We start from the raw sequence: 12,781 nt of genomic DNA, 5'->3' as shown, positions 1-12,781 counted from the left end.
CTTACGTTGAGTAAAGCATGAATCAAACAAACATTTTCCAATAGCAGCAACAACGTTCCTCGCTCGGAATGTGAGTTTCGATCATTGAGAGGAAGATATGAAGAGAGCCAAAGTCCGCAACGTTTGATTGGTCTTGCTAATTTCCAGTCTGGATTATATATATTTAATCAAAGCGTAGAGCTAACTGGTCACAATAAACTGCTGTTTCGGCACTTTATTCAGCATTCATGGAGGATGGGGAAAATCACTATGGATAGGGTTTTTTTTTTTTCTTCCCTCCCCCCTCTGCCCCCCATTTCTGAAATATTATAGGTTTTGCTGACAGAGCGGCTAATATTCAGAGGTCTGAGAATTTTACATCTGTGAGGTTGGATCAGAGTGAGTTAGATAGACAATACATTTTGTGTTAACATCGTCTGTCTGTTCTGTGAAATAACCAACACAGCTTTCAATCATTTGAAGAGGAGCCTTATTTAGAAATTATATATTAAACTAAGACTGACTGTAACTTTGTTGCTTGAATCCTTACGATTTATATTGATATTGTTTCCTGATTGCTTATTTGTACCCTATGACTATCATTAAGTGTTGTATCTTATGATTCTTGATAAATGTATCTTTTCCTTTATATACACAGAGAACATATGCACCAAAGACAAATTCTTTGTGTGTCCAATCACACTTGGCCAAGAGAGAATTCTATTCTATTCTATTCTATTCTATTCTATTCTATTCTATTCTATTCTATTCTATTCTATTCTATTCTATTGCATAATGTTATATGACATCAAATGCTCATTTTCTGTCTTGCTTTCTTATTTAGACAATTCACGGCCATAAAGGGGCAATAACAGCCGTGGCTTTTGCACCCGATGGTCGGTATCTTGCCACTTACTCCAACACTGATAGTCACATTTCCTTCTGGCAGGTAAGTCCCAGATATTTTATTTTATTTTTGGTTTGTTATAGAGGTAGTCCTCGATTTACAACCACAATTGAGCCCAAAATTTCTGTTGTTAAGTGAATTTTGCCCCATTTTACGACCTTTCTTGTCACATAAATGACTGCAGGCGTTAAATTAGTAACACAGTTGTTAAGTGAATTCGGCTTGCTTGTTGACTTTCCTTGTCAAGAAGTTCGCAATGGGTTGATCACGTGACTCCGGGACTCTGCAACCGTCATAAATGTGAATCAGTTGCCAAGCGTTTGAATTTTGATCATGGGACCATGGGGATTCTGCAATGGTCGTCAATGTGAAAATTTTATTTATTTATTTTTTATTTATTTTATTTAACTTATATGCCGCCCTATCTCCAACGGACTCAGGGCGGCTCACAACAATAAAATCCACAATAACCACAGTTCAAAGTTAAAATACCTAATTAAACCAGATAAAAGTGACCAGAAAAATGGTCATAAGTCACTTTTTTCTGTGCGGTTGAAACTTCAAACGGTCACTAAATGAACTATTGTAAATTGAGGAATACCTGTAGTAGATTAAGTCCTCTCTTTTTTTTCCCCACAACAATGCTATGAGATAAACTGGGTTAAGAGACAGTGCCTGGTCAAGATTCATTCCATGAATTACTATAGGTAAAGCTGAGCCTTAATCTGGGTCTATTCTGTGCCAGTCCCCTAAACTATAGGTAAGTGACCCTCAACGTTTTGGACACCAGGGACCAGTTCCGTGGAAGTTTTTCCGTGGATCAGAGGGAGCATGGTTTTGTGTGCTGCCTGCATCCCATGGATGGGGCTCTGCGTGTTTGCACAGCCCAGTTTCTGACATACCATGGACCGGTCCCAATCCAGGACCGGGGGGCTGGGACCCCTGCTATAGATAATCCTCAACCTATGACTGTAATTGAGCCAGGATTATTTATATATATTTATTTATATAGTCGTATTTCCTGCTGGTCATTGTGGGTCATCACACGACTGACCTGATTTTACAGTTTTTGCAGTGGCCATTGTTTGCAACGGTCACTTTTGGCTGGAAACCAGAGATAAACAGCAGATATATCATAGCTTTGAGCTGGGCATCATTTGCTCTTCTACTTCAAACAGCAAAATATTTCAAATGACGGGTAGTCCTCAATTTACCAGCACAGTCGGTACCAGAATTTCTATCTTCCTGATGGACCCCGAAAGGTTCCTGATGGAGCTTGGGCCGTTTCCTGAGACTCTGGCACACGACTCGACTGAAGAGCTGGTGGCCGCCTGGGAGAGTGCGGCCGCCGGAGCTTTGGACCGCGTCGTGCCTTTGCGGCCTCTGACCCGATGCCGATCTCAATTGGCTCCTTGGTTCTCTGAGGAGCTGAGAGAGATGAAGCGTCGGAAAAGACGCCTAGAGAGCATTTGGAGGACTAGTCAATCCGATTCCGACCGGACACAGGTGAGGTCTTATATCAAGACCTACCTAGTGGCGATAAAAGCGGCGAAATCTAACCATTTCTCCGCTCTTATCGCATCTGCAGAGAACCGCCCAGCCGCCCTGTTTAGGGTGACCCACTCCCTTCTTCAGGGGGGAGTGCGGGAAGATCCCTTGCAAGGCCGTGCTGAGGATTTTGTACAATTCCTGCATGATAAAGTCGCTCGGATTCGGGATGGCTTGGACTCCGATTGGATGAGTCCAGGGGAGGAGACAGGGGCAGGCCTTGAGAATATTATCTGGGAGGAGTTTGATCCTGTGGCTCCCGAGGATGTGGACAGGGTTCTGGGTAGGATTAGTGCCGCCACATGTTTATTGGACCCGTGTCCCTCCTGGTTGGTACTGGCCTCCCGGGAGGTTACACGAGGCTGGCTCCAGGGGATTATAACTGCTTCTCTGAGTGAGGGTGCCTTTCCCGCCGCCTTGAAAGAGGCGGTGATGAGGGCGCTCCACAAGAAGCCTTCCCTGGACCCGGCTGAATTAGCTAACTACCGTCCGGTCTCCAACCTTCGTTTTGTGGCGAAGGTTGTTGAGAGTGTGGTGGCACGACAACTGCCCGGGCACCTGGATGAAGCTATCTATCTAGACCCGTGCCAGTCGGGCTTCAGGCGGGGGCACAGCACAGAAACGGCATTGGTCGCATTGGTGGATGATCTCTGGAGGGCTCGGGACAGGGGTTGCTCCTCTGTTCTAGTCCTATTAGATCTCTCAGCAGCTTTTGATACCATCGACCATGGTATCATGCTGCGGCGGTTAAGAGGGTTAGGAATAGGGGGCACCGTTCTGCGGTGGTTCTCCTCCTTCCTCTCCGACCGCTCGCAGTTCGTGTTGGCAGGGGGGCAGAGGTCGACCTCGAGGCATCTCGCATGGGGAGTGCCACAAGGGTCGGTCCTCTCGCCCCTTCTGTTCAACATTTATGTGAAGCCACTGGGTGAGATCATCCGTGGTTTTGGGGTGAAGTGTCATCTGTACGCTGATGATACTCAGCTGTACATCTCCACCCCAGACCACCCCAACGATGCCCTTGATGTGATGTCTCGCTGCCTGGAGGCCGTGCGGGTCTGGATGGGGAGGTACAGGCTCAGACTCAACCCGTCCAAGACCGAGTGGCTGTGCCTGCCGGCGTCCCGATATAGTCAGCAGGTGCCATCGCTGACTATTGGGGGTGAATCTTTGCCCCCCACAGAGAGGGCTCGCAATCTGGGTGTCCTCCTGGACGCACGGCTGTCTTTAGAAGAGCATATGACGGCCGTGGCCAGGGGGGCCTTTTATCAGGTTCGCCTGATCCGCCAGTTGCAGCCCTTTCTGGACCGGGACGCCTTGCGCATGGTCACTCATGCCCTTGTCACCTCCCGGCTGGACTATTGTAATGCTCTCTACATGGGGCTCCCCTTGAAGAGCACTCGGAGGCTCCAACTGGTCCAGAATGCGGCCGCGCGGGTGGTTATGGGCGCAACTCGTTGTGCCCGCGTGACACCCCTCCTGCGCGAGCTGCACTGGCTCCCAGTGGTCTTCCGGGTGCGATTCAAGGTGTTGGTTACCACCTTTAAAGCGCTCCATGGCTTAGGACCTGGTTACTTACAGGACCGCATTCTGCCACTGTGTTCCTCCCACCGACCAGTCCGCTCCCACAGAGAGGGTCTCCTTAGGGTGCCATCAGCCAAGTTATGTCGGCTGGTGACACCCAGGGGGAGGGCCTTCTCTGTGGGAGCCCCAGCCCTGTGGAATAAACTGCCCCCGGAAATACGCAAGATCTCCGACCTCCGGGTGTTTCGTTGCGCATTGAAGACCCTGTTGTTCCGCCAGGCCGGGCGATCAACTTAATAATTTTAAATTGGGGTATTTTAAATTTTTGGGGTTTTAAATCGGCCAAATCTATTTAATTATTTTAATTTTTAATTATTGTTGTGTCTTGTGTTTTTAAATTGGCTGTACACCGCCCTGAGTCCTTCGGGAGAAGGGCGGTATAGAAATAAAATTATTATTATTATTATTATTATTATTATTATTATTATTATTATTATTATTATTATTATTATTATTATTACTATTGTTGTTGTTGTTGTTGTTGTTGTTGTTGCCATCAAATCAGTTGTTAAGTGAGTCATGCCCAATTTTACAGCCTTTTTTGCCACAGTCATTAAGCTGGTCACGTCGTTAAGTGCATCCAGTTTCCCCCCACTGACTTCGCTTGTCGGAAGCCAGCTGGGAAGGTTGCAAATGGCAAACACATGACCCCAGGACACTGCAACTGTTATAAATACATGCCAGTTGCCAAGCACCTAAATTTTGATCACACAACCATAGGGATGTTGCGACAGTCATAAGCACAAAGACTGGTTGTATGGGACTTTTTTCATTGTAAACTCTGGTCACTAAATGGTTGAATGGTTGTAAGTCAAGGACTACCCTTAGTTCCCTATGAACTCTTTTCAAATACTTTATGAAGCATTTTTATTAAATCACAGAGGGCAGTTCTGCTTCGAGCTGTGCCGAGAGCATGGGTCAGTATTCAATGGACTGTACAATTTAACTACAGATATGGAATAAATGTAGTGTTCAGTTATTGTTGTTGTTTTTAATACTAAAACCTGAATCATGGAAGAACATACTCCCAAACAAAATGACGGGTGAAAACTTTAAAAAATGTAGCCCACCATATCTCAGGATGTTCCCCTACACAACATCTTAAATCAATGGAGATTAGGTAAAGGTAAAGATTTCCCCATCTGCTCATCTCCGTTTGTTGGCCAAGGGAGCCAGCGTTATCCAAAGACAATTTCATGTGGTCAGTATGGCCATACACCAAAGGTGCACAGAATGCTATTATTTTCCCACCAAAGTGGTACCTATTTATCTACTTGCATTTGCATGCTTTCGAACTGCTAGGTGGACAGGAACTGGGGCAAGTAACAGGAGCTCACCCCATCGTATGACACTCAGGTCTCGAACCCAGGCTGTCAGCGATCCAGTTGACAAGCTCAGTGTCTTTAACCACTGAGCTATCGCGCCCCCTGATTATACAACACACAACCCAGGAATTGAAGAGGGACACCCGTAAGTGAAATTGTGCCTTTTGTTTGCAATGCCTGCCTTTGTAGGCGGATGGCTCAATGAAGGAAAAAACTGCAGCGGCAGAATTATTGCTACCCTGGATTCAGTATCCCTGTAACTAACAGCTAGTACATAATTTTAATTTACTATTACTTTCTACATTAATTTGATGATAACTGTGCGTCATTAAAGAGTATTGAATTTATCGTCTGTCATCGCAGAGTGTGTTATTTAGGAAGCAATGAATAAGAACTGCGAAAATGCTCTTCCATCACTTGCATGTATTTAGTTCGGTTACGTGGGAAGATCTAGAAAGCAATCAAGCTTATTGATTGCAATGTTTTACATGATCATCTAAGATTACCAGGGGGAGTGGCCGCAACAACCCTGCTTCAGTGCAGACCCATCCTTCAACATATGCCATAAACTGCTGAGCTTAGTTCTAGCTGTGAATATTTTTTCCCCTTGATTTTTTTTTTAAACGGTAGCTTAAACAGAAGGAGTTAACAATAGCCAGCATGTTACATTTATTTAAAAATGTAGTCTTATGTACTAGTGATTCCTCCTCTCCCTCCAGTGGGTCTATTCAGCACTGCTATTAATGCAAGAAAATCAGTAACATTAGTCATCTTAAAAGGGTTATTACTCAAGATGATTTAAATTGTGAAAATGTCAGTGGGGCTTGCATGCTCCCTGCTAGAGATTTACATTCTCTGACACCATTTCGTTGTTCAGAAGGACCAGGAAAAAGGGGGGGGGAGAGAGAGAGAGAGAGAAAGAAAGTAATGGCTTCTCTGTTGCGCTGATCAGGATTCAGAACATGATATCGGCAGCAGCGCATCTTAAAAACGTCCCAGAATATGCCAAGGTTTCCATGTGTCAAAATCTCAGGCGCGCAGCTGACTCTGCCATCCCCATCTGTTCTGGGAAGGTTTCCCCTCCTAATGGGTTGAGCTGATTAAAGGAACCATTCAGGACTACCGCTTCATTTCTTTGCACAGGCACATCACCTACATAACAAAGTGATCTAAATAGGCCAGTTATGAAGTGAATTGGAAGCTCCAGTTGGAATTTAAGAGCTTGTTTCCTGGATGTTTTGCTTAGGGAACCGACACAGAGAGGAGAAAACTGCTGCCTCTTAAATGCTTCCTCTCCACCATTCCCATTGCATTTCAAAATACTGCATTTATTTTGAAATAATGTATGAATTAAATACCCAACTTTATTCACGAAGCGGCAAAAAACAGAGAAAACTGTTCTTGTTGCCGGACGGTGCAATTACAACCATTTAATATGCATACACATATCAGGTGGCTAGAGAAAAGAAGTGGGTTGCATAACATTTGCATGACACCGATTATTATTATTTTTTTAAAGCATGCAGCTTTCCAGCAAAATATTAATGTTCGGTTCATAAATCAGTGCATTCCTATTTTACTTTTGCTACTTTCCTCTTTGAACGGTGCAAGGGGAAAAAACGGTAAGCTAGAAGACCATGTTCATGCAAGTGTAGGAAGTCTCTTCTGGAGATAAACATAAAGGAGCCGAGGTGGCGCAGTAGTTAGAGTGCAGTACTGCAGCTACCTCAGCTGACTGCTAGATCAGCGGATCAAATCTCACTGGCTCAAGGTTGACTCAGCCTTCCAGCCTTCCGAGGTGGGTAAAATGAGGACCCAGATTGTTGGGGGCAATATGCTATTTAGTATACTGTCTTTGGTGTAAGCTGCCCAGAGTCCTTGGAGAGTGGGCGGCATAGAAATATGAATAATAAAATAAAATAAAATAAAATAAATAAAATATCCAGAAAACCTTAGGAGATCCTCAGCACCAAGGCTTCAAGAAATTGCAGTTGCTTCGCAGAATTTAGGAATAGGTCCAGGCGATGCTTAGATTGCAAAGCATCCCTACAAGAGAGTATCAATAATAATATCTAGTGTTTATATAAATCCATTTGTATTACTGGAAGCACTTCCGATAGATCTCTCACAGCAGGCTTACCAGGAAGTCTGTGAAGTCAGCTCAGAATGTTTTAATTTGCAAACAGACAGTTATCAAGAAAACACAGATGTGTATGTAGAAGTCTGTAGAGATTTTCAGTCATCCAGGTCATGGTTGTCCCAAAGGTGCTTTTTCAGGAGGCAACTAGACTTCCTTGTTTTTTCTTTTGAAGACTTTTCGCCTCTCACCCAAGAAGCTTCTTCAGCTCTGACTATCCAGCCCCACTATCCTGTCAGAGCTGAAGTGTCAGGTTTCGGTGCTATCTTGAATAAACTTCATTCTCAAGCGCAAGCTGTCTAATGAATCATTTTATTTTTAAGAATAGCAGAATCCGACATTTCTGACTCAAATTGCAGCCAAACTGGCCCCTCCTTCCAACCCCCTCCTCTTCCGCTCTCCAACCCCAACGTCCCATTGGCCATCATACAGATCCATCTCTACATCCCGGCACGTTCTTTTCACAGGAATGCAGCCCCCATCCTCGTCTCCCAGGAAACCCTATCTATACATACAAAACTAGGTAAAAGTTCATCTCAGCAATAAATCAAGCTTCCGCTCTTTCTGCTTCAACTTGTTATGTCAGCGCTGGAAGAAAGCCTAATTTGGAACGCTGACATCAAGAAGCTTCTAGGATGAGAAGCGAAACGTCTTCAAAAGAAAAAACCAGAAAGCCCAGTTGCCTCATGAAAAATCACCTTTGGGGCAGATGTGTATTCATAACCACCTAGGACAGAAGTGGGGACCAAGCCACACGTGCCATAAACTCACCCACATCCTATTACAGATCCTAGAAATGGGACCACTGAAATTTAATGGCAAAATACCAGGATTCAGCAGTGCTAATTTTGTTTGCTTGTTTCTTGATTCCTTTAACAAAAAAATAGGCAGTCAATAAATAGTGCCACGTCAAAAGAAAGTTACTCCACTCCTGATCCAATGAGTTATAAAGTTATAAAGTTAACAAAGATTTTAAAAGGAGACTATTGGGCTACAAAGACAGCCAGTGTGGTGTAGTGATTAAGGCATCAGGCTATAAACCAGGAGCTTCTGAATTCTACTCCCGCTTTAGGCACATAGCCAGTTGGGAGATCTTGGGCCAGTCTCCCCCCCCCCTCTCTCTCTCTCCCTCCCTCCCTCCCTCCCTCTCTCTCTCTCTCTCTCTCTCTCTCCCCTATGAAACAGGCAATTCCTGAGGAATTGAAATTTGGCAAATTTTGTAAAATATTTTATGGTATAAAAATTATCACAAAACATTTCATGACATAATGCAAAATGTCATAAAATATTTTCTGTGGTCAGCTCCTGATGTTTGACTGAGCTATATATACAGTTCTGTATATGGGCTACTTTCAAGGCAGATACATCCCTGAATATCTGTCTGAATTTTGAAGAACTTTTCATGTACATTTGAAACTCTGTCTTTGTGGAATCTGGTAAGGAAATGTCTCTGAAATGATGAGCCCAGGGGTGTGTGTGTGTGTGTGTGTGTGTGTGTGTGTGTGTGTGTGTGTCACAAGTTGTCTAATATTCTCCAAACACTCAAGAGAAAGTCTCTTATCCACAGACTCCCCCTCTGACTATCAGCTGTACTTTCTCAGTCTTCATTTTCCCCACAACCAAAATAACCCCCTCCAAAAAAAAAAAAATTGTGACAAAAGTTCTGCCTACCCATAGAAAGTGCAAAAAAGATTACCCTCACCCCCTATTATCCACTGATCAGCTCATATTTGGAGCAATGCCAGAAGGTTACATTAGTAGTTTGATTAGAAAGATGGGATGAGATGTATTCACTTGTCAGTAACTATTTGTCTACTCGCTGACCTTAAAGGAGGCAAAATGAAAAGCCAGAATCACGTGACCCAATTGCAGAGGTCTCTCTCTCTCTCTCTCTCTCACACACACACACAAAAACATACACACACACACACACATGCACACAGAGAGAGAGAGTTTGGTGGATTTGTGATGGCGAACTTTGAACAAAAAGTCTGAAACGGGCACCTTTCCCATTAAGACATCCGTGAATGTCAGATCTTCTCTGATAAGAAATTAACACAAGCCTAAAGCTTTTGCCTTTGTTGATGGTGTGTCTTGTGTGTGTGCGTGCGTGCATGCGTGCTATCACTTTTCATGGTGAATGAGGTAAAAATTGAACTTCTAAATAGAGTGTGAAATGGCCTTAGAAATTATAGCTATCTCGGGCAGCTGTAATTAAATTGTCTTTATGGATTCCCCTCACAAAAAAACACAGCTTGGCTGAAGAGGGCAAATGAGGTTGATATGGCAGCCTCATCAAGAATATTTGCGAAAAGGCTTCTGAGTTTCAGGACTTAAGACTCCATTTATTGGCCTGAGATGAATTAAGTCAAACTATAGCTGATCTTTACAGAAGGATAGAAGTGACGTTGGTAGCAGCATGAAGTTTTACTCAAGGACTTTCCCTCAGCCTTTTAGGGAATTTCTTAGGAAATTCAGTGCTGTATTGCAGGTAGTCCTTGACTTATGACCACAATTGGAACCAGAACTTCCTTTGATAAGTGAGGCCATTGTTAAGTGAGTCATGTCCGATTTTACAACCTTTTTTGCCATGAAGTGTTTCTTCCGGTGTACCCAGATATGGGATGGAGCATAACTGCTTCCGCTTTCGCCTTTCAGCCCCAATCCAGGAGCCTTCGCAGGCAGTCGCTTCCGCAACAAACTATTCTGTGTTAAATTTACCGACAAAGAAATAAAGGGAGAGCTTTTTAGCTCTCATCAGCTAGCCGCCATACCCTTCTGGGATTCGAACCCAGGCTGCTTGCATATTAGGCAGATGTATTAACCTCTAAGCCATGGGCTCCCCTCGCTTTGTTGGCTGTACCAGGGGAGAGATTAAGTGTTTTTCCGGTGAGTCAGGTCTATCAGGGCAACCTGGTCTACCCAAATATGGGACAGAGCATATTGCTTCCGGTTTTTTACCATGGTTGATGTGAATCACCATGTTTGACAAGCAAATCTGACTTCCCCCATTAACTTTGTCAGAACCACCCTTGGAAAGGACATTAATGATAATCAGATGATCCTGCAAGCATTGCAGAGCCGCGGTGGCGCAGTGGTTAGAGTGCAATACTTACAGGCTACTTCTGCTGATCACCAGCTACCAGCAGTTTGGCAGATCAAATCTCACCAGGCTCATGGTTGACTCAGCCTTCCATCCTTCCAAGGTCGGTAAAATGAGGACCCAGATTGTTGGGGGCAATCTGCTGATTCTGTAAATTGCTTAGAGAGGACTGTAAAGCACTGTGAAGCAGTATATAAGTCTAAGTGCTGTTGCTATTGTAAATACATACTGGTTGCCAAGTGCTTGAATTTTGATTATGTGACCACAGAGACCTTGTGACAGTCGTACATGTGAAGACAGGTCATAAACCGTTCTTTTTCCAGCCCTGTTGTAAGTTCAGACGGTTCTCAGATAAATGGTCTTAATTCGAGACTAATAATACTATCTGTATTCCTTCATAAGGCAAATGTATGGATTTCAATATTGATTGACTTGTTCCTTTTCTCCCCTTTCTCCCAATGCCAGATGAACACCTCTCTGTTGGGAAGCATCGGGATGCTGAATTCTGCACCGCAGCTCCGTTGTATTAAAACCTACCAGGTGCCTCCTGTCCAACCTGCATCTCCAGGTTCACATAATGCCCTCAAACTGGTCAGGCTTATCTGGACTTCGAACCGCAATCTTATTCTTATGGCCCATGATGGCAAAGAACATCGATTTGTGGTGTAAAGTTAGGGTGTGTGAAAGAGGCTTCTTTCTGCCCCCCCCTCCAATTCTAAATACAAATGTGTTTTGAAAGTTCTTGTAAATTGATTCTCCCTCTTTATGATCTTAATATTGGAGGTATTAAATACCCAAAGATTTATGGACCAGGATTGGCCAGACAATATATATTCTGCTGGCTTCTGCACAGCAGAAGTATTGCTTAAGCACTCCTTTAGAGCAGTATTTCTCAACCTTGGCAACCTTAAGATGCCTGGGCTTCAACTCCCAGAATTCCCTAGCCAGCTAGCTAGAGAATTCCGGGAGTTGAAGTCCACACATATTAAAGTTGCCAAGAGAACTTTAAGTTTAGAGGAATGCAGACCCATTTCAGCAATTAGAACATCTTGCAAGATTATTCTCTTTATCACTATGAGAAAAAAACAAAACAAAACAGGAGCTTGAGAATGTAACTTGGGTCTGGCTAGATTGGTGAGAATCTTGATTCTAGTGACTTTGAAAAAGAAAATCACAACATTAAAACTGGTCTGAATCTCATCATTCTGAGAATGCTAAAATCCTCAGAGCCTAAATGGGAAAAAAAAATCCTTCAAAGTGTTTTGAAATATCATGTTTACCAAAGCTTATGTGTTTACACGGAAATTCTTCCAAGTTCTTGGAAGATCTTGGAGTAAGAATGCTCTGTTCATTTTTGAAATCCTGATAGGATCAGGAAAGATCCACAAGTCCCATATATACTCTTTTGGTATTTTTTACCTGGAAAAAAAAGAGAGAGAGAGAGTCATATGGCACCTATATATCTAGAATCTGAGATGCTAACTAAAGTCACTGGTTAATGGCATTAAAGACCCATTATATATATGTTTGGGGTTTTGTAAGAAAATGTATAGAAAAGAAGAAATCATTTTCTTTATGTAATTTCTAATCAAGATGAAAACAATGGCATATTCCCATTAACAAAAAGGCGATTTTATGTTTCTTAGGTTGGAGAGAAAGAATACCCCCAGTTATTTTTTTTTTCCTTCAATGAAAATTTACACAATAATATGAAAGAGATAATGGGGATATTGATATTTTCTTTGCTGCTATTATATGTATCAATATCATAACTATGTATCCACAAATGAGCTCTTCCACAGCTTCCTCTCGCAAAGAAATGAAGGGTCTTCGCATTTACATTGTCAAACTCTATTGTGACATAAATATGTCACTAATTATGATACAGCAAACTTATATCATTTGGATTCATCAGAGGAAAGAGATTTAAGAGAATTATTTAATAAAACATATCTTTATCATTATTGCAAGAAATACGAAGAAAAGTTAACCTTTGGATCAGTTTCAAGTGTTATCCTTAATCAGAAAAAAAAATCATAATAGGCTGATTAGTATTCACATATCTCCTCTGTCTTATATATTTATTTTCTTCCTGAAAAAACATTGTCTGTCTCCCATCCACCCTTCGTTATAGAACTGAGGGGGGGAAATATAGAAAATATTTTATTGAAATGCTGGTGTGTTAAACATACTGTATGTAT

General features: G+C 42.8%; 1 protein-coding gene across 2 annotated transcripts in view; it reads left to right on the top strand.

The window, feature by feature from the left end:
• WDR7 (WD repeat domain 7) overlaps positions 1 to 11,468 on the top strand; it is a 224,561-nt gene extending 213,093 nt beyond the window's left edge. For both annotated transcript variants that reach the window (XM_070935976.1, XM_070935975.1), the window contains 2 exons: positions 824 to 928; positions 11,046 to 11,468. In XM_070935976.1, the coding sequence (XP_070792077.1) occupies positions 824 to 928; positions 11,046 to 11,249 (309 nt within the window). In that variant the 3' untranslated portion in view covers positions 11,250 to 11,468. The remainder of the gene's footprint in view (positions 1 to 823; positions 929 to 11,045) is intronic.
• Positions 11,469 to 12,781: the final 1,313 nt, after the last annotated feature.

Source organism: Pituophis catenifer, unplaced genomic scaffold, assembly GCF_029215685.1.
Source record: "Pituophis catenifer annectens isolate HBS135680 unplaced genomic scaffold, rPitCat1.0.hap2 SCAF_2, whole genome shotgun sequence".
In the NCBI taxonomy this organism is placed as follows: Eukaryota; Metazoa; Chordata; class Lepidosauria; order Squamata; family Colubridae; genus Pituophis; species Pituophis catenifer.
This window is presented reverse-complemented; position numbering and strand designations above follow the sequence as displayed.